Source organism: Hyla sarda, unplaced genomic scaffold, assembly GCF_029499605.1.
Source record: "Hyla sarda isolate aHylSar1 unplaced genomic scaffold, aHylSar1.hap1 scaffold_72, whole genome shotgun sequence".
Classification (NCBI taxonomy): Eukaryota; Metazoa; Chordata; class Amphibia; order Anura; family Hylidae; genus Hyla; species Hyla sarda.
This window is the reverse complement of record NW_026610740.1, coordinates 142,501-162,003: the sequence shown is the minus strand read 5'-3', so window position 1 is coordinate 162,003 and position 19,503 is coordinate 142,501. Positions and strand designations below refer to the sequence as shown.

Here is a 19,503-nt window from a genome sequence, read left to right as displayed (position 1 = left end):
GACGACCAATTGGCGGCCAATAAAAGGTCCGACAGCGAACCTCCTGAAGTAACCACTTTGGTGGCCATAGCCCCTCTAGAAGAGTGGGCACCAAAAAGAGAAATATCAATCCCAGCCATTTCCATGACTGATCTCGCCCACCTGGCCAAAGTAGCCGAAGATACCGGAAGATGAGGCTTGACATACGATATCAATAGTTGATTGTGAGACTCAGATCGCAATGGTGCGGTCCGCACCTCATACGTTTGTAAACAACGTACCACGCACAGACGTGGGTGATCCGAAAAAAAGGGGTAGAAGACGGATTGAAGTCCCGTCTTAGTTCTGCAAACCACAGAAAACCGTACCCCTTCCGGCGAAAACGGTTGCCTGGAAATATCCAACGCTTTAACATCCGACACCCGTTTTATGGACACTAAACATAAAAGGGTAGTAATTTTGAGGGATAAAAACTTTAAACAGTGTGTGTCATTGTCCTCCCAGGAGGAAAATGATGGCAACACACGGGAGACATCCCAAGTAGATTGGTATCTAGGACGGGGAGGACGTTTTACATTTTACTCCCCATAAGAGCCTACATACCAGAGGGTGTTTGCCTACCGGTAATGCGTCCACCGGGCAATGATATGCCGATATGGCGGATCTGTACACGTTAAGTGAACTGTAAGATTTCTCAGACTCAAAAGAGTCCGCAAAATAGTTCACTATAGTTCACTAACCTAACAGGTTCTTGAACGGCATCAATTTGCCATTGATCACACCAACGAACCCACAAAGCCCAGGCTGATCGATATGCCGATCTAGTCCCTGGGGCCCAGGCCAAGGCAAGGAGGTCTCTAGCCGATTGTGAAAGGTCACTACCAGCGTCCGGGACCCCGAAACCAACCACGCAAGAAATGGAAGGTTGCCCTCCAATACCAACGGGTGAGGACCCATGGTAGGGTTCATGAGAAGGCGAGGCGAGTGAGGAGTCAACAGAAGATAGTCTATCGTCATCCCTAGTAGAAGGGGAAACCACGGTTGTGTCGGCCACCAATGGGTGACCAACACCACCGTCTCCTTCTGACTCAGTACTTGGAGAAGGAGTCTGGTAATCGTATTGAATGGGGGAAACGCATAGTGTGTCCCCCACGACCATATCTGGCGGAATGCGTCCACTGCGGACGCTTCCGGGTCCAGCCTCCAGCTGTAAAAGCGAGGCAATTGTCGATTTGAGGCGGGATGCGAAGAGGTCCGTGTGTAACGGACCCCAAAGATCCCTCAAAGCTCAAAAAATAGAACGGTCTAACATCCAATCGCTGGAATCCGTCAAATAACGAGAATTCCAGTCCGCCACGATATTGGACACATCGGGAAGATATTCCGCAATCGGAATGATGTCCCGGGACAGGCAAAAATGCCAGAACTCGGACGCGATGTCCGCCAGCACTCTGGACATCGTTCCCCCAAGGCGGTTGACATATTCAACCGCAGCCACATTGTCCATGCGTAAAAGTATGTAACATTTGTCAGTGTGCGGGAGAAAGCTCCTGATAGTGAAGAACGCTGCCAAAAGTTCCAGGGCATTGATGTGGAGGAGAGACTCCTCAGCGGACCATCTCCCTCCTGTAGTCTCGTGCCCGCAACGAGCCCCCCAACCTTGGCGGCTCGCATCGGACTCTATTATGACGTCTGGGCAGGAATTGAAGATAGTTCTGCCGTTCCATTCGACGGCGTGACGCAGCCACCACTGCAATTCCTCTATTGCCTCCGGACAAAGGGTAACTTCGTCCTCATAGCGGAGACCCTGGCGAAGATGAAGGGCTTTGAGTCTCTGAAGGGCCCGATAATGAAGTGGGTCCGGGAAGATCGCTTGAATAGAGGCCGATAATAGGCCGACTATGCGTGCAATCATCCTCAAAGACACTCGACCCTTGCGCAAAGTCGTCCTGATTTCCTTTCGAATCAGAGCCAACTTGGATTTTGGTAACATCAGAATGGCACGTTTGGTATCCACTAGGAAACCTAGGAATTCCAGCTCCTGTGAGGGAGTCGGCACAGACTTCTTGTGGTTGATGAGGAATCCTAAGTCCTCCATCAAAGAAACCGCCCATTGACTGTGCATTAGTGCTTGCATTCTGGAACGTGCCATGATCAGCAGATCGTCCAGGTAGATAAGCTGTACCCCCCTGCTCCGGAGAGCAGCCACCACCGGTTTCGGCAACTTGGTGAACTGCCACATTCGGTCCCTCCATAGAAACCTTAGAAAAGGTTGGGAGAATTGGTGAATGGGAGCGGTAAGATGTGTCCTTCAAGTCGATCTTCACTAACCAGTCTCCTGGCCTTAGAAGGTTGCGCAGCAGATGGATACCCTCCATCTTGAAGTGACGATATATCACGTGTTGGTTTAAATCTCTTAGAGATATCACCGGGCGATAACCGCCATCCTTCTTCTTTACCAATAAGATGTTGCTTACAAATCCGGGTGACAAGGGGTCTACCTCTATTACCGCCTGTTTGGAAAAGAGCTCCCGGAGCTCGTTGTCTATGAGTTCTATGTTTTGTACGGAAAACCGAATGGGTTGAGGTATAATATTCAGCACGTGAAGAGATTGAACCCTATTTAGTAGCCCGCTACCGTATTGAGGATCCACACGTCTGCCGTAATCATGGACCAGGCGTGGGTAAAATACATCAGCCTGCCCCCCACCACTGTTTGTGGAATGGAAATTGGGCGTGTACTCACTGGTTGGTGGACGAGATCTAGGAAATCTGCGACCTCCACGTCCCCTCCAGGGGCGTCCTCGAGGGGGAAAGAAAGGAGCCGGTTGGGCCACAAGTAGGGTATACTGTTGTTGAGCGGGAGCAAACTGTTGGTGCGCAGCTCTAACATAGGGCCTATAGGGGGCTGAGCGGCCGGCAGATCGGCCTCTGCCTCTACCGGCCTTGCCAAAAACCTTGGTAGGCTGGCCTGTTTTCTTCAGTGATGTCTGCGCGTTATCCAGGCTGGAAAATAGGCTGACCACTTTATTAATGTTTTTAATTAGATCTTCTCCAAAGAGGAGACCTTCCGTGGAGGGGCTGGGCTCATTCTCCGCTAAATGGCTGAGCTGGGGCTCCAGCTTCATTAAAATCGAACGGTGGCGTTCAATTGAGCACGCCGTGTTCGCGCTGCCCAGCATACAGATCGCACGCTGGGCCCAACCTCTCAGTTGTGAGGGATCCACTGGCTGGGCAGCCGAGGCTGCTTGCTCAGATTTAAAATCTTCGTGAGCGGTCCAAGCAAGTCTAGTATGCGGTCTTGGATTAACTTGAAGGACCGTTCGATACCTTTTTTTGGAATACTTACCAGCCCGGGTCAAATACTTAAGGAGGACCGGATCTATCTCCGGGGTGACCGCTACCTTCCTGGCCACATAGGGCCTAGGGCATTCCGCCCTCAGCTTGTTTCGGTTTGTGCGGTCTAATGACCGTCTGGTCCATTGTTCTATGTATTGTGCCACGTGTGGTAGCGGTGCCCAGTCACCTGAGCGTGGGTGTATGATCTCATCAGGGTTGAACAGCGGTTGTCCCTGACCGTCTAAAATTGCCTCACTGGGCACTTCTGGTTCTGCATCAGTATAATCAGCCTGAAATCCCGCATCTTCATTATCAGTCAGTTTTTGGCTTGAGCCGTGTCAGACTCGCCGGACGACTCGTCGTTAGACGTGTTGTATGAGTCCGGCTTCGTCCGCCTGGCTGACTTCAGCCCTTGTTTGTCATTCTCCTTGGGGCCCAAGGGTCGAGAGTGGTCGCTGAGATGCGGGGTGCGGCAGACCGGGTCAGGTCCTGCCTGGGGCCCCAAGGAGAATGACAAACAAGGGCTGAAGTCAGCCAGGCGGACGAAGCCGGATTCATACAACACGTCTAACGACGAGTCGTCCGGCGAGTCTTACACGGCTCCAGCCACAAACTGACTCTGATAATGAAGATGCGGGGTTTCAGGCTGATTATATTGATGCCGAACCAGAAGTGCCCAGTGAGGCAATTTTAGACGCTCATGGACTTATTAATCAAATCCTGTATTTGGGATGTAGACATGATCTGTGAGGCTTCAATGTCAATAGCCTCATTAACATGGGTAGAGAATGAGATGGAATTATCTTCAGCCATCTCACACCAGTGTCTAGACGTTTGCACAAGGGCTACAAGTAGCCTAACTGACTTTGATAGTTGGGTATACAAAAGTTTATAATACCCAAGGGTTCAGTGTACTCAATAGAGTCCACTAATGCCCACTAACTTCCAAACAGGAATTACAAGTAGCCAAAGGACCTCCAAGAGCTCCGGAAGGGCTAAAAGCAAAAAGAAGTAGATTTATGCAAAACTGAGACCTGTACCTAATAATGCTGGCGCTCCTCTCACCGCTCGCACAACACCGGCGACGGTGAGAGGAGGATCCCAGCAAGCAGAGCCTATAGCCGTAATCTCGCGAGACTACGGCCGTAAGCTTCTGTGATAGGACGCGCGGACCCAGCGGAGGCGTGTCGCAAGGAGCGCGTCACCCAGACACCCCCCCCCCCCCCCCCCCCCGAACGCTGCAGAGCCCGCGAACAGGACGAGAGAGGCGGGAAGAAGCCGGAGATGGCGCGAAAGTAAGGTAAGATGGCGCCTGATAGTAGATAGGAACAATACACAGGAATGAGTAACCAGGAAAACAAAGGAAAATACAGAGGAAAAACGCTGTAGTTAAAGCGAAATGGAGAACAATAAATGGAATATACTGAATATATAAAGAGTATATAAAATATATGGAAATAAAAAACTAAACCAGGATGGCCGGGGAATATAAGGACACTTGAAAGGGTCCTCACACACCAGCCAACCTGGCACAATCATATAACAATGCAATATAAAGACATATACTTAACCAGCTGCCAGGAGGAGATCCAGACAGCCCCTTATATAGGGTCGCCGAACCATGGGAGGGAGGATCCAGGGGCTGCTGGGAGTTGTAGTTTAATTACATTTTTCTTATACTGACGTAAATGAATTGTCTGTAGTTTTCTGCTATGGGCATTAAAAAGAAAGTTTAATGCAAGATACTCGTCTCCTGTCTGATATATAACTCAGGATCAGTACAGGATAAGTAATGTAATGTATGTACACAGTGACCTCACCAGCAGAATAGTGAGTACAGCTCTGGAGTATAATACAGGATATAACTCAGGATCAGTACAGGATAAGTAATGTAATGTATGTACACAGTGACCTCACCAGCAGAATAGTGAGTACAGCTCTGGGGTATAATACAGGATATAATCAGGATCAGTACAGGATAAGTAATGTAATGTATGTACACAGTGACCTCACCAGCAGAATAGTGAGTACAGCTCTGGGGTATAATACAGGATATAACTCAGGATCAGTACAGGATAAGTAATGTAATGTATGTACAGAGTTATCTCACCAGCAGAATAGTGAGTACAGCTCTGGAGTATAATACAGGATATAACTCAGGATCAGTACAGGATAAGTAATGTAATGTATGTACACAGTGATCTCACCAGCAGAATAGTGAGTACAGCTCTGGAGTATAATACAGGATATAACTCAGGATCAGTACAGGATAAGTAATGTAATGTATGTACACAGTGATCTCACCAGCAGAATAGTGAGTACAGCTCTGGGGTATAATACAGGATATAACTCAGGATCAGTACAGGATAAGTAATGTAATGTATGTACACAGTGACCCCACCAGCAGAATAGTGAGTGCAGCTCTGGAGAATAATACAGGATATAACTCAGGATCAGTACAGGATAAGTAATGTAATGTATGTACACAGTGATCTCACCAGCAGAATAGTGAGTACAGCTCTGGGGTATAATACAGGATATAACTCAGGATCAGTACAGGATAAGTAATGTAATGTATGTACACAGTGACCCCACCAGCAGAATAGTGAGTGCAGCTCTGGGGTATAATACAGGATATAACTCAGGATCAGTACAGGATAAGTAATGTAATGTATGTACACAGTGACCTCACCAGCAGAATAGTGAGTGCAGCTCTGGAGAATAATACAGGATGATATGGATGTACACATCTCCTTGTATATATCGCTGACCGTGGTAGTTGCACAGTGTTTCGCTGTTCCGATCTCACATTAACCCTCTCTTACCCTCATGTTTGTCTTACTGTTTCCATGGTGTAATGATCAGGGAGCGGTCGGTTTATTGCACATTATTACGTTACATCTTTGGTCGCTGTTCCAGGTGATTCCTTACACTTAAAGGGGCCGCACATCTTTATCCTCTCAGGTTCTGTACATTTGTGAGCTCTGATGCTCTGTTAGCTGGAAGAACCTATTGTCCTCTGCTATCAGCCATATTTGGGGTCTTATTTTTGGGGTAATGTTCCCCTTCACTCTTTCAGGTCTTTACAGATGGAATCACCAATAAGCTGGTCGGCTGCTATGTCGGAGACACAATGGAGGACGTCCTCCTGGTGCGAATCTACGGGAATAAGACGGAACTTCTTGTGGACAGAGACGAGGAGGTGAAGAGTTTCCGTGTTCTGCAGTTACACGGCTGCGCCCCCAAACTGTACTGTACCTTTAATAATGGTCTGTGCTACGAGTTCATGCAGGGAGCGGCGCTGGATCCGGAGCACGTCTGCAATCCAAAAATATCCAGGTACGGAGGGGTGAGCTGCTGCGGGGTCACTAGTGTGCACAGTATATATCCTGGACTGTGAGCTGCTGCGGGGACACTAGTGTGCACAGTATATATCCTGGACTGTGAGCTGCTGCGGGGTCACTAGTGTGCACAGTATATATCCTGGACTGTGAGCTGCTGCGGGGTCACTAGTGTGCACTGTATATATCCTGGACTGTGTGAGCTGCTGCGGGGTCACTAGTGTGCACAGTATATATCCAGGACTGTGAGCTGCTGCGGGGTCACTAGTGTGCACAGTATATATCCAGGACTGTGAGCTGCTGCGGGGACACTAGTGTGCACTGTATATATCCTGGACTGTGAGCTGCTGCGGGGTCACTAGTGTGCACTGTATATATCCAGGACTGTGTGAGCTGCTGCGGGGTCACTAGTGTGCACTGTATATATCCAGGACTGTGAGCTGCTGTGGGGTCACTAGTGTGCACTGTATATATCCTGGACTGTGTGAGCTGCTGCGGGGTCACTAGTGTGTACTGTATATATCCAGGACTGTGAGCAGCTGCGGGGTCACTAGTGTGCATTGTATATATCCAGGACTGTGAGCAGCTGCGGGGTCACTAGTGTGCATTGTATATATCCAGGACTGTGAGCTGCTGCGGGGTCACTAGTGTGCACTGTATATATCCAGGACTGTGTGAGCTGCTGCGGGTCACTAGTGTGCACTGTATATATATATATATCCAGGACTGTGAGCTGCTGCGGGGTCACTAGTGTGCACTGTATATATCTGTGTGTGAGCTGCTGCGGGGTCACTAGTGTGCACTGTATATATCCAGGACTGTGTGAGCTGCTGCGGGGTCACTAGTGTGCACTGTATATATCTGTGTGAGCTGCTGCGGGGCCACTAGTGTGCACAGTATATATCCTGGACTGTGTGAGCTGCTGCGGGGTCACTAGTGTGTACTGTATATATCCAGGACTGTGAGCAGCTGCGGGGTCACTAGTGTGCATTGTATATATCCAGGACTGTGAGCTGCTGCGGGGTCACTAGTGTGCACTGTATATATCCAGGACTGTGTGAGCTGCTGCGGGGTCACTAGTGTGCACTGTATATATCTGTGTGTGAGCTGCTGCGGGGTCACTAGTGTGCACTGTATATATCTGTGTGAGCTGCTGCGGGGTCACTAGTGTGCACTGTATATATCCAGGACTGTGAGCTGCTGCGGGGTCACTGGTGTGCACTGTATATATCCAGGACTGTGTGAGCTGCTGCGGGGTCACTGGTGTGCACTGTATATATCCAGGACTGTGTGAGCTGCTGCGGGGTCACTAGTGTGCACTGTATATATCCTGGACTGTGTGAGCTGCTGCGGGGTCACTAGTGTGTACTGTATATATCCTGGACTGTGTGAGCTGCTGCGGGGTCACTAGTGTGTACTGTATATATCCTGGACTGTGAGCTGCTGCGGGGTCACTAGTGTGCACTGTATATATCCAGGACTGTGTGAGCTGCTGCGGGGTCACTAGTGTGTACTGTATATATCTATGTGTGAGCTGCTGCGGGGTCACTAGTGTGTACTGTATATATCTATGTGTGAGCTGCTGCGGGGTCACTAGTGTGCACTGTATATATCTATGTGTGAGCTGCTGCGGGGTCACTAGTGTGCACTGTATATATCCTGGACTGTGTGAGCTGCTGCGGGTTCACTAGTGTGCACAGTATATATCCAGGACTGTGAGCTGCTGCGGGGTCACTAGTGTACTGTATATATTTATGTGTGAGCTGCTGCGGGGTCACTAGTGTGCACTGTATATATCTATGTGTGAGCTGCTGCGGGGTCACTAGTGTGCACTGTATATATCTATGTGTGAGCTGCTGCGGGGTCACTAGTGTGCACTGTATATATCCAGGACTGTGTGAGCTGCTGCGGGGTCACTAGTGTGCACAGTATATATCCTGGACTGTGTGAGCTGCTGCGGGGTCACTAGTGTACTGTATATATCTATGTGTGAGCTGCTGCGGGGTCACTAGTGTGCACTGTATATATCTGTGTGAGCTGCTGCGGGGTCACTAGTGTGCACTGTATATATCCAGGACTGTGAGCTGCTGCGGGGTCACTAGTGTGCACTGTATATATCCAGGACTGTGTGAGCTGCTGCGGGGTCACTAGTGTGCATTGTATATATCCAGGACTGTGTGAGCTGCTGCGGGGTCACTTGTGTGCACTGTATATATCCAGGACTGTGTGAGCTGCTGCGGGGTCACTAGTGTGCACTGTATATATCCAGGACTGTGAGCTGCTGCGGGGTCACTAGTGTGCACTGTATATATCCTGGACTGTGTGAGCTGCTGCGGGGTCACTAGTGTGCACTGTATATATCCAGGACTGTGTGAGCTGCTGTGGGGTCACTAGTGTACTGTATATATCCAGGACTGTGTGAGCTGCTGCGGGGTCACTCTAGTGTGTACTGTATATATCCAGGACTGTGTGAGCTGCTGCAGGGTCACTAGTGTACTGTATATATCTGTGTGTGAGCTGCTGCGGGGTCACTAGTGTGCACTGTATATATCCAGGACTGTGTGAGCTGCTGCGGGGTCACTAGTGTACTGTATATATCTATGTGTGAGCTGCTGCGGGGTCACTAGTGTGCACTGTATATATCTATGTGTGAGCTGCTGCGGGGTCACTAGTGTGCACTGTATATATCTATGTGTGAGCTGCTGCGGGGTCACTAGTGTGCACTGTATATATCCATGTGTGAGCTGCTGCGGGGTCACTAGTGTGCACTGTATATATCCAGGACTGTGAGCTGCTGCGGGGTCACTAGTGTACTGTATATATCTGTGTGAGCTGCTGCAGGGTCACTAGTGTGCACTGTATATATTTATGTGTGAGCTGCTGCGGGGTCACTAGTGTGCACTGTATATATCTGTGTGAGCTGCTGCGGGGTCACTAGTGTGCACTGTATATATCTATGTGTGAGCTGCTGCGGGGTCACTAGTGTGCACTGTATATATCTGTGTGAGCTGCTGCGGGGTCACTAGTGTGCACTGTATATATCTATGTGTGAGCTGCTGCGGGGTCACTAGTGTACTGTATATATCTATGTGTGAGCTGCTGCGGGGTCACTAGTGCACTGTATATATCTATTTGTGAGCTGCTGCGGGGTCACTAGTGTACTGTATATATCTATGTGTGAGCTGCTGCGGGGTCACTAGTGCACTGTATATATCTGTGTGAGCTGCTGCGGGGTCACTAGTGTGCACTGTATATATCTATGTGTGAGCTGCTGCGGGGTCACTAGTGCACTGTATATATCTGTGTGAGCTGCTGCGGGGTCACTAGTGTGCACTGTATATATCTGTGAGCTGCTGCGGGGTCACTAGTGCACTTTATATATCTATGTGTGAGCTGCTGCGGGGTCACTAGTGTGCACTGTAAATATCTATGTGTGAGCTGCTGCGGGGTAACTAGTGCGCTGTATATATCTATGTGTGAGCTGCTGCGGGGTCACTAGTGTGCTGTATATATCTATGTGTGAGCTGCTGCGGGGTCACTAGTGTACTGTATATATCCAGGACTGTGAGCTGCTGCGGGGTCACTAGTGTGCTGTATATATCTATGTGTGAGCTGCTGCGGGGTCACTAGTGTGCACTGTATATATCCAGGACTGTGAGCTGCTGCGGGGTCACTAGTGTACTGTATATATCTGTGTGAGCTGCTGCGGGGTCACTAGTGCACTGTATATATCTGTGTGTGAGCTGCTGCGGGGTCACTAGTGTGCACTGTATATATCTGTGTGTGAGCTGCTGCGGGGTCACTAGTGTACTGTATATATCTATGTGTGAGCTGCTGCGGGGTCACTAGTGTACTGTATATATCTATGTGTGAGCTGCTGCGGGGTCACTAGTGTGCACTGTATATATCCAGGACTGTGAGCTACTGCGGGGTCACTAGTGTACTGTGTATATCTATGTGTGAGCTGCTGCGGGGTCACTAGTGTGCACTGTATATATCCAGGACTGTGTGAGCTGCTGCGGGGTCACTAGTGTGCACTGTATATATCTGTGTGTGAGCTGCTGCGGGGTCACTAGTGTGCACTGTATATATCTGTGTGTGAGCTGCTGCGGGGTCACTAGTGTACTGTATATATCTATGTGTGAGCTGCTGCGAGGTCACTAGTGTGCACTGTATATATCTATGTGTGAGCTGCTGCGGGGTCACTAGTGTACTGTATATATCTATGTGTGAGCTGCTGCGGGGTCACTAGTGTACTCTATATATCTATGTGTGAGCTGCTGCGGGGTCACTAGTGTACTGTGTATATCTGTGTGAGCTGCTGCGGGGTCACTAGTGTGCACTGTATATATCTATGTGTGAGCTACTGCGGGGTCACTAGTGTACTGTATATATCTATGTGTGAGCTGCTGCGGGGTCACTAGTGTGCACTGTATATATCCAGGACTGTGAGCTGCTGCGGGGTCACTAGTGTGCACTGTATATATCCAGGACTGTGTGAGCTGCTGCGGGGTAACTAGTGTACTGTATATATCTATGTGTGAGCTGCTGCGGGGTCACTAGTGTACTGTATATATCCAGGACTGTAAGCTGCTGCGGGGTCACTAGTGTGCATTGTATATATCCAGGACTGTGTGAGCTGCTGCGGGGTCACTTGTGTGCACTGTATATATCCAGGACTGTGTGAGCTGCTGCGGGGTCACTAGTGTGCACTGTATATATCCAGGACTGTGAGCTGCTGCGGGGTCACTAGTGTGCACTGTATATATCCAGGACTGTGTGAGCTGCTGCGGGGTCACTCTAGTGTGTACTGTATATATCCAGGACTGTGTGAGCTGCTGCGGGGTCACTAGTGTGTACTGTATATATCTATGTGTGAGCTGCTGCGGGGTCACTAGTGTGTACTGTATATATCTATGTGTGAGCTGCTGCGGGGTCACTAGTGTACTGTATATATCTATGTGTGAGCTGCTGCGGGGTCACTAGTGTACTGTATATATCCAGGACTGTAAGCTGCTGCGGGGTCACTAGTGTGCATTGTATATATCCAGGACTGTGTGAGCTGCTGCGGGGTCACTTGTGTGCACTGTATATATCCAGGACTGTGTGAGCTGCTGCGGGGTCACTAGTGTGCACTGTATATATCTATGTGTGAGCTGCTGCGGGGTCACTAGTGTACTGTATATATCCAGGACTGTAAGCTGCTGCGGGGTCACTAGTGTGCATTGTATATATCCAGGACTGTGTGAGCTGCTGCGGGGTCACTAGTGTGCACTGTATTTATCTATGTGTGAGCTGCTGCGGGGTCACTAGTGTACTGTATATATCTATGTGTGAGCTGCTGCGGGGTCACTAGTGTGCACTGTATATATCTATGTGTGAGCTGCTGCGGGGTCACTAGTGTACTGTATATATCTGTGTGAGCTGCTGCGGGGTCACTAGTGTACTGTATATATCTATGTGTGAGCTGCTGCGGGGTCACTAGTGTGCACTGTATATATCCTGGACTGTGTGAGCTGCTGCGGGGTCACTAGTGTGCACTGTATATATCCAGGACTGTGTGAGCTGCTGCGGGGTAACTAGTGCACTGTATATATCTGTGTGAGCTGCTGCGGGGTCACTAGTGCACTGTATATATCCTGGACTGTGTGAGCTGCTGCGGGGTAACTAGTGCACTGTATATATCTATGTGTGAGCTGCTGCGGGGTCACTAGTGTGCACTGTATATATCTGTGTGTGAGCTGCTGCGGGGTCACTAGTGTACTGTATATATCTATGTGTGAGCTGCTGCGGGGTAACTAGTGCACTGTATATATCTATGTGTGAGCTGCTGCGGGGTCACTAGTGTACTGTATATATCTATGTGTAAGCTGCTGCGGGGTCACTAGTGTGCACTGTATATATCCTGGACTGTGTGAGCTGCTGCGGGGTCACTAGTGTGCACTGTATATATCCAGGACTGTGTGAGCTGCTGCGGGGTCACTAGTGTGCACTGTATATATCTGTGTGAGCTGCTGCGGGGTCACTAGTGCACTGTATATATCTATGTGTGAGCTGCTGCGAGGTCACTAGTGTGCACTGTATATATCTATGTGTGAGCTGCTGCGGGGTCACTAGTGTGCACTGTATATATCTGTGTGAGCTGCTGCGGGGTCACTAGTGTACTGTATATATCTATGTGTGAGCTGCTGCGGGGTCACTAGTGCACTGTATATATCTATGTGTGAGCTGCTGCGGGGTCACTAGTGCACTGTATATATCTGTGTGAGCTGCTGCGGGGTCACTAGTGTACTGTATATATCTATGTGTAAGCTGCTGCGGGGTCACTAGTGTGCACTGTATATATCTATGTGTGAGCTGCTGCGGGGTCACTAGTGTGCACTGTATATATCTATGTGTGAGCTGCTGCGGGGTCACTAGTGTGCACTGTATATATCCTGGACTGTGTGAGCTGCTGCGGGGTCACTAGTGCACTGTATATATCTATGTGTGAGTTGCTGCGGGGTCACTAGTGCACTGTATATATCCTGGACTGTGTGAGCTGCTGCGGGGTAACTAGTGCACTGTATATATCTATGTGTGAGCTGCTGCGGGGTCACTAGTGTGCACTGTATATATCTATGTGTGAGCTGCTGCGGGGTCACTAGTGTACTGTATATATCTATGTGTGAGCTGCTGCGGGGTCACTAGTGTGTACTGTATATATCTATGTGTGAGCTGCTGCGGGGTCACTAGTGTACTGTATATATCTATGTGTGAGCTGCTGCGGGGTCACTAGTGTGTACTGTATATATCTATGTGTGAGCTGCTGCGGGGTCACTAGTGCACTGTATATATCTATGTGTGAGCTGCTGCGGGGTCACTAGTGTACTGTATATATCTATGTGTGAGCTGCTGCGGGGTCACTAGTGTACTGTATATATCTATGTGTGAGCTGCTGCGGGGTCACTAGTGTGTACTGTATATATCTATGTGTGAGCTGCTGCGGGGTCACTAGTGCACTGTATATATCTATGTGTGAGTTGCTGCGGGGTCACTAGTGCACTGTATATATCCTGGACTGTGTGAGCTGCTGCGGGGTAACTAGTGCACTGTATATATCTATGTGTGAGCTGCTGCGGGGTCACTAGTGTGCACTGTATATATCTATGTGTGAGCTGCTGCGGGGTCACTAGTGTACTGTATATATCTGTGTGAGCTGCTGCGGGGTCACTAGTGTACTGTATATATCTATGTGTGAGCTGCTGCGGGGTCACTAGTGTGCACTGTATATATCCTGGACTGTGTGAGCTGCTGCGGGGTCACTAGTGTGCACTGTATATATCCAGGACTGTGTGAGCTGCTGCGGGGTAACTAGTGCACTGTATATATCTGTGTGAGCTGCTGCGGGGTCACTAGTGCACTGTATATATCCTGGACTGTGTGAGCTGCTGCGGGGTAACTAGTGCACTGTATATATCTATGTGTGAGCTGCTGCGGGGTCACTAGTGTACTGTATATATCTATGTGTGAGCTGCTGCGGGGTCACTAGTGTGCACTGTATATATCTGTGTGTGAGCTGCTGCGGGGTCACTAGTGTACTGTATATATCTATGTGTGAGCTGCTGCGGGGTAACTAGTGCACTGTATATATCTATGTGTGAGCTGCTGCGGGGTCACTAGTGTACTGTATATATCTATGTGTAAGCTGCTGCGGGGTCACTAGTGTGCACTGTATATATCCTGGACTGTGTGAGCTGCTGCGGGGTCACTAGTGTGCACTGTATATATCCAGGACTGTGTGAGCTGCTGCGGGGTAACTAGTGCACTGTATATATCTATGTGTGAGCTGCTGCGGGGTCACTAGTGTGCACTGTATATATCTGTGTGAGCTGCTGCGGGGTCACTAGTGCACTGTATATATCTATGTGTGAGCTGCTGCGAGGTCACTAGTGTGCACTGTATATATCTATGTGTGAGCTGCTGCGGGGTCACTAGTGTGCACTGTATATATCTGTGTGAGCTGCTGCGGGGTCACTAGTGTACTGTATATATCTATGTGTGAGCTGCTGCGGGGTCACTAGTGCACTGTATATATCTATGTGTGAGCTGCTGCGGGGTCACTAGTGCACTGTATATATCTGTGTGAGCTGCTGCGGGGTCACTAGTGTACTGTATATATCTATGTGTAAGCTGCTGCGGGGTCACTAGTGTGCACTGTATATATCTATGTGTGAGCTGCTGCGGGGTCACTAGTGTGCACTGTATATATCTATGTGTGAGCTGCTGCGGGGTCACTAGTGCACTGTATATATCCTGGACTGTGTGAGCTGCTGCGGGGTCACTAGTGCACTGTATATATCTATGTGTGAGTTGCTGCGGGGTCACTAGTGCACTGTATATATCCTGGACTGTGTGAGCTGCTGCGGGGTAACTAGTGCACTGTATATATCTATGTGTGAGCTGCTGCGGGGTCACTAGTGTACTGTATATATCTATGTGTGAGCTGCTGCGGGGTCACTAGTGTGTACTGTATATATCTATGTGTGAGCTGCTGCGGGGTCACTAGTGCACTGTATATATCTATGTGTGAGCTGCTGCGGGGTCACTAGTGTGTACTGTATATATCTATGTGTGAGCTGCTGCGGGGTCACTAGTGCACTGTATATATCTATGTGTGAGCTGCTGCGGGGTCACTAGTGCACTGTATATATCTATGTGTGAGCTGCTGCGGGGTCACTAGTGTACTGTATATATCTATGTGTGAGCTGCTGCGGGGTCACTAGTGTACTGTATATATCTATGTGTGAGCTGCTGCGGGGTCACTAGTGTGTACTGTATATATCTATGTGTGAGCTGCTGCGGGGTCACTAGTGCACTGTATATATCTATGTGTGAGTTGCTGCGGGGTCACTAGTGCACTGTATATATCCTGGACTGTGTGAGCTGCTGCGGGGTAACTAGTGCACTGTATATATCTATGTGTGAGCTGCTGCGGGGTCACTAGTGTGCACTGTATATATCTATGTGTGAGCTGCTGCGGGGTCACTAGTGTACTGTATATATCTATGTGTGAGCTGCTGCGGGGTCACTAGTGTACTGTATATATCTATGTGTGAGCTGCTGCGGGGTCACTAGTGTGCACTGTATATATCCTGGACTGTGTGAGCTGCTGCGGGGTAACTAGTGCACTGTATATATCTATGTGTGAGCTGCTGCGGGGTCACTAGTGCACTGTATATATCCTGGACTGTGTGAGCTGCTGCGGGGTAACTAGTGCACTGTATATATCTGTGTGAGCTGCTGCGGGGTCACTAGTGTGCACTGTATATATCTGTGTGAGCTGCTGCGGGGTCACTAGTGTGCACTGTATATATCTATGTGTGAGCTGCTGCGGGGTCACTAGTGCACTGTATATATCCTGGACTGTGTGAGCTGCTGCGGGGTCACTAGTGTACTGTATATATCTATGTGTGAGCTGCTGCGGGGTCACTAGTGTGCACTGTATATATCTGTGTGAGCTGCTGCGGGGTCACTAGTGTGCACTGTATATATCCAGGACTGTGTGAGCTGCTGCGGGGTAACTAGTGCACTGTATATATCTATGTGTGAGCTGCTGCGGGATCACTAGTGTGCACTGTATATATCTGTGTGAGCTGCTGCGGGGTCACTAGTGTGCACTGTATATATCTATGTGTGAGCTGCTGCGGGGTCACTAGTGCACTGTATATATCCTGGACTGTGTGAGCTGCTGCGGGGTCACTAGTGTACTGTATATATCTATGTGTGAGCTGCTGCGGGGTCACTAGTGTGTACTGTATATATCTGTGTGAGCTGCTGCGGGGTCACTAGTGTACTGTATATATCTATGTGTGAGCTGCTGCGGGGTCACTAGTGTGTACTGTATATATCTATGTGTGAGCTGCTGCGGGGTCACTAGTGCACTGTATATATCTATGTGTGAGCTGCTGCGGGGTCACTAGTGTACTGTATATATCCATGTGTGAGCTGCTGCGGGGTCACTAGTGTGCACTGTATATATCTATGTGTGAGCTGCTGCGGGGTCACTAGTGCACTGTATATATCTATGTGTGAGCTGCTGCGGGGTCACTAGTGTGCACTGTATATATCTGTGTGAGCTGCTGCGGGGTCACTAGTGTGCACTGTATATATCCAGGACTGTGTGAGCTGCTGCGGGGTAACTAGTGCACTGTATATATCTATGTGTGAGCTGCTGCGGGATCACTAGTGTGCACTGTATATATCTATGTGTGAGCTGCTGCGGGATCACTAGTGTGCACTGTATATATCTGTGTGAGCTGCTGCGGGATCACTAGTGTGCACTGTATATATCTGTGTGAGCTGCTGCGGGGTCACTAGTGTGCACTGTATATATCTATGTGTGAGCTGCTGCGGGGTCACTAGTGCACTGTATATATCCTGGACTGTGTGAGCTGCTGCGGGGTCACTAGTGTACTGTATATATCTATGTGTGAGCTGCTGCGGGGTCACTAGTGTGTACTGTATATATCTATGTGTGAGCTGCTGCGGGGTCACTAGTGTACTGTATATATCTATGTGTGAGCTGCTGCGGGGTCACTAGTGTGTACTGTATATATCTATGTGTGAGCTGCTGCGGGGTCACTAGTGCACTGTATATATCTATGTGTGAGCTGCTGCGGGGTCACTAGTGTACTGTATATATCCATGTGTGAGCTGCTGCGGGGTCACTAGTGTGCACTGTATATATCTATGTGTGAGCTGCTGCGGGGTCACTAGTGCACTGTATATATCTATGTGTGAGCTGCTGCGGGGTCACTAGTGCACTGTATATATCTATGTGTGAGCTGCTGCGGGGTCACTAGTGTACTGTATATATCTGTGAGCTGCTGCGGGGTCACTAGTGTACTGTATATATCTATGTGTGAGCTGCTGCGGGGTCACTAGTGCACTGTATATATCTATGTGTAAGCTGCTGCGGGGTCACTAGTGTGCACTGTATATATCCTGGACTGTGTGAGCTGCTGCGGGGTAACTTGTGCACTGTATATATCTATGTGTGAGCTGCTGCGGGGTAACTAGTGCACTGTATATATCTATGTGTGAGCTGCTGCGGGGTCACTAGTGTGCACTGTATATATCTGTGTGAGCTGCTGCGGGGTCACTAGTGTACTGTATATATCCAGGACTGTAAGCTGCTGCGGGGTCACTAGTGTACTGTATATATCCAGGACTGTGTGAGCTGCTGCGGGGTCACTAGTGTACTGTATATATCTATGTGTGAGCTGCTGCGGGGTCACTAGTGTGCACTGTATATATCTGTGTGAGCTGCTGCGGGGTCACTAGTGTGCACTGTATATATCCAGGACTGTGTGAGCTGCTGCGGGGTCACTAGTGTACTGTATATATCTATGTGTGAGCTGCTGCGGGATCACTAGTGTGCACTGTATATATCTGTGTGAACTGCTGCGGGGTCACTAGTGCACTGTATATATCTATGTGTGAGCTGCTGCGGGGTCACTAGTGTGCACTGTATATATCTATGTGTGAGCTGCTGCGGGGTCACTAGTGTGCACTGTATATATCTATGTGTGAGCTGCTGCGGGGTCACTAGTGTGCACTGTATATATCTATGTGTGAGCTGCTGCGGGGTCACTAGTGTACTGTATATATCTGTGAGCTGCTGCGGGGTCACTAGTGTACTGTATATATCTGTGTGAGCTGCTGCGGGGTCACTAGTGCACTGTATATATCTATGTGTAAGCTGCTGCGGGGTCACTAGTGTGCACTGTATATATCCTGGACTGTGTGAGCTGCTGCGGGGTAACTAGTGCACTGTATATATCTATGTGTGAGCTGCTGCGGGGTCACTAGTGCACTGTATATATCCTGGACTGTGTGAGCTGCTGCGGGGTAACTAGTGCACTGTATATATCTATGTGTGAGCTGCTGCGGGGTCACTAGTGTGTACTGTATATATCTGTGTGAGCTGCTGCGGGGTCACTAGTGTGCACTGTATATATCTATGTGTGAGCTGCTGCGGGGTCACTAGTGCACTGTATATATCCTGGACTGTGTGAGCTGCTGCGGGGTCACTAGTGTACTGTATATATCTATGTGTGAGCTGCTGCGGGGTCACTAGTGTGCACTGTATATATCTGTGTGAGCTGCTGCGGGGTCACTAGTGTGCACTGTATATATCCAGGACTGTGTGAGCTGCTGCGGGGTAACTAGTGCACTGTATATATCTATGTGTGAGCTGCTGCGGGATCACTAGTGTGCACTGTATATATCTGTGTGAGCTGCTGCGGGGTCACTAGTGTGTACTGTATATATCTATGTATGAGCTGCTGCGGGGTCACTAGTGTACTGTATATATCCATGTGTGAGCTGCTGCGGGGTCACTAGTGTGCACTGTATATATCTATGTGTGAGCTGCTGCGGGGTTGGTTCCTGTCGTCCCGTTATGGCCGCTGCTTCCTTCCTGAAGGTGACAGCATTAGGTCCGTCCTGTAATTCACTCCCTGCTTACACAGGACAATTCACTGCTAAGAGGCTTTCGGGTAATGGGTCAGAGGTCGGTCACAGTGTGGGGGGGGTCCGGCCCTGTAATCCTGGGGGGGGGGGGGTCCGGCCCTGTAATCCTGGGGGGGGGTCCTTTTAGGACCGTACGTGACTTCTCTCTAGGAATGTGTCCTTGTAGAGAGCGGACGGGCGGATTTACTGTAATGTGGAAAGAAATGTTAATGTGCAGATCCTGTCCGGAGGAATTCTGTAAGTGACCCCCGGGGCGCAGCACAATGCACAGAGCACCCCGACATAGTAAATAGGCGTAACATTGTTTCTTCTCCCTCCAGGCTGATAG

General features: G+C 49.4%; 1 protein-coding gene across 1 annotated transcript in view; it reads left to right on the top strand.

Moving 5' to 3' along the window:
- The window catches only part of ETNK1 (ethanolamine kinase 1), a 45,944-nt gene that overhangs the window by 11,011 nt on the left and 15,430 nt on the right, over positions 1-19,503 (top strand). Inside the window, exons 2-3 of the mRNA XM_056554431.1 lie at positions 6,398-6,657; positions 19,496-19,503. The exon at positions 19,496-19,503 is cut by the window's right edge and continues 133 nt beyond it. Of these exons, the coding sequence (XP_056410406.1) occupies positions 6,398-6,657; positions 19,496-19,503 (268 nt within the window). The remainder of the gene's footprint in view (positions 1-6,397; positions 6,658-19,495) is intronic.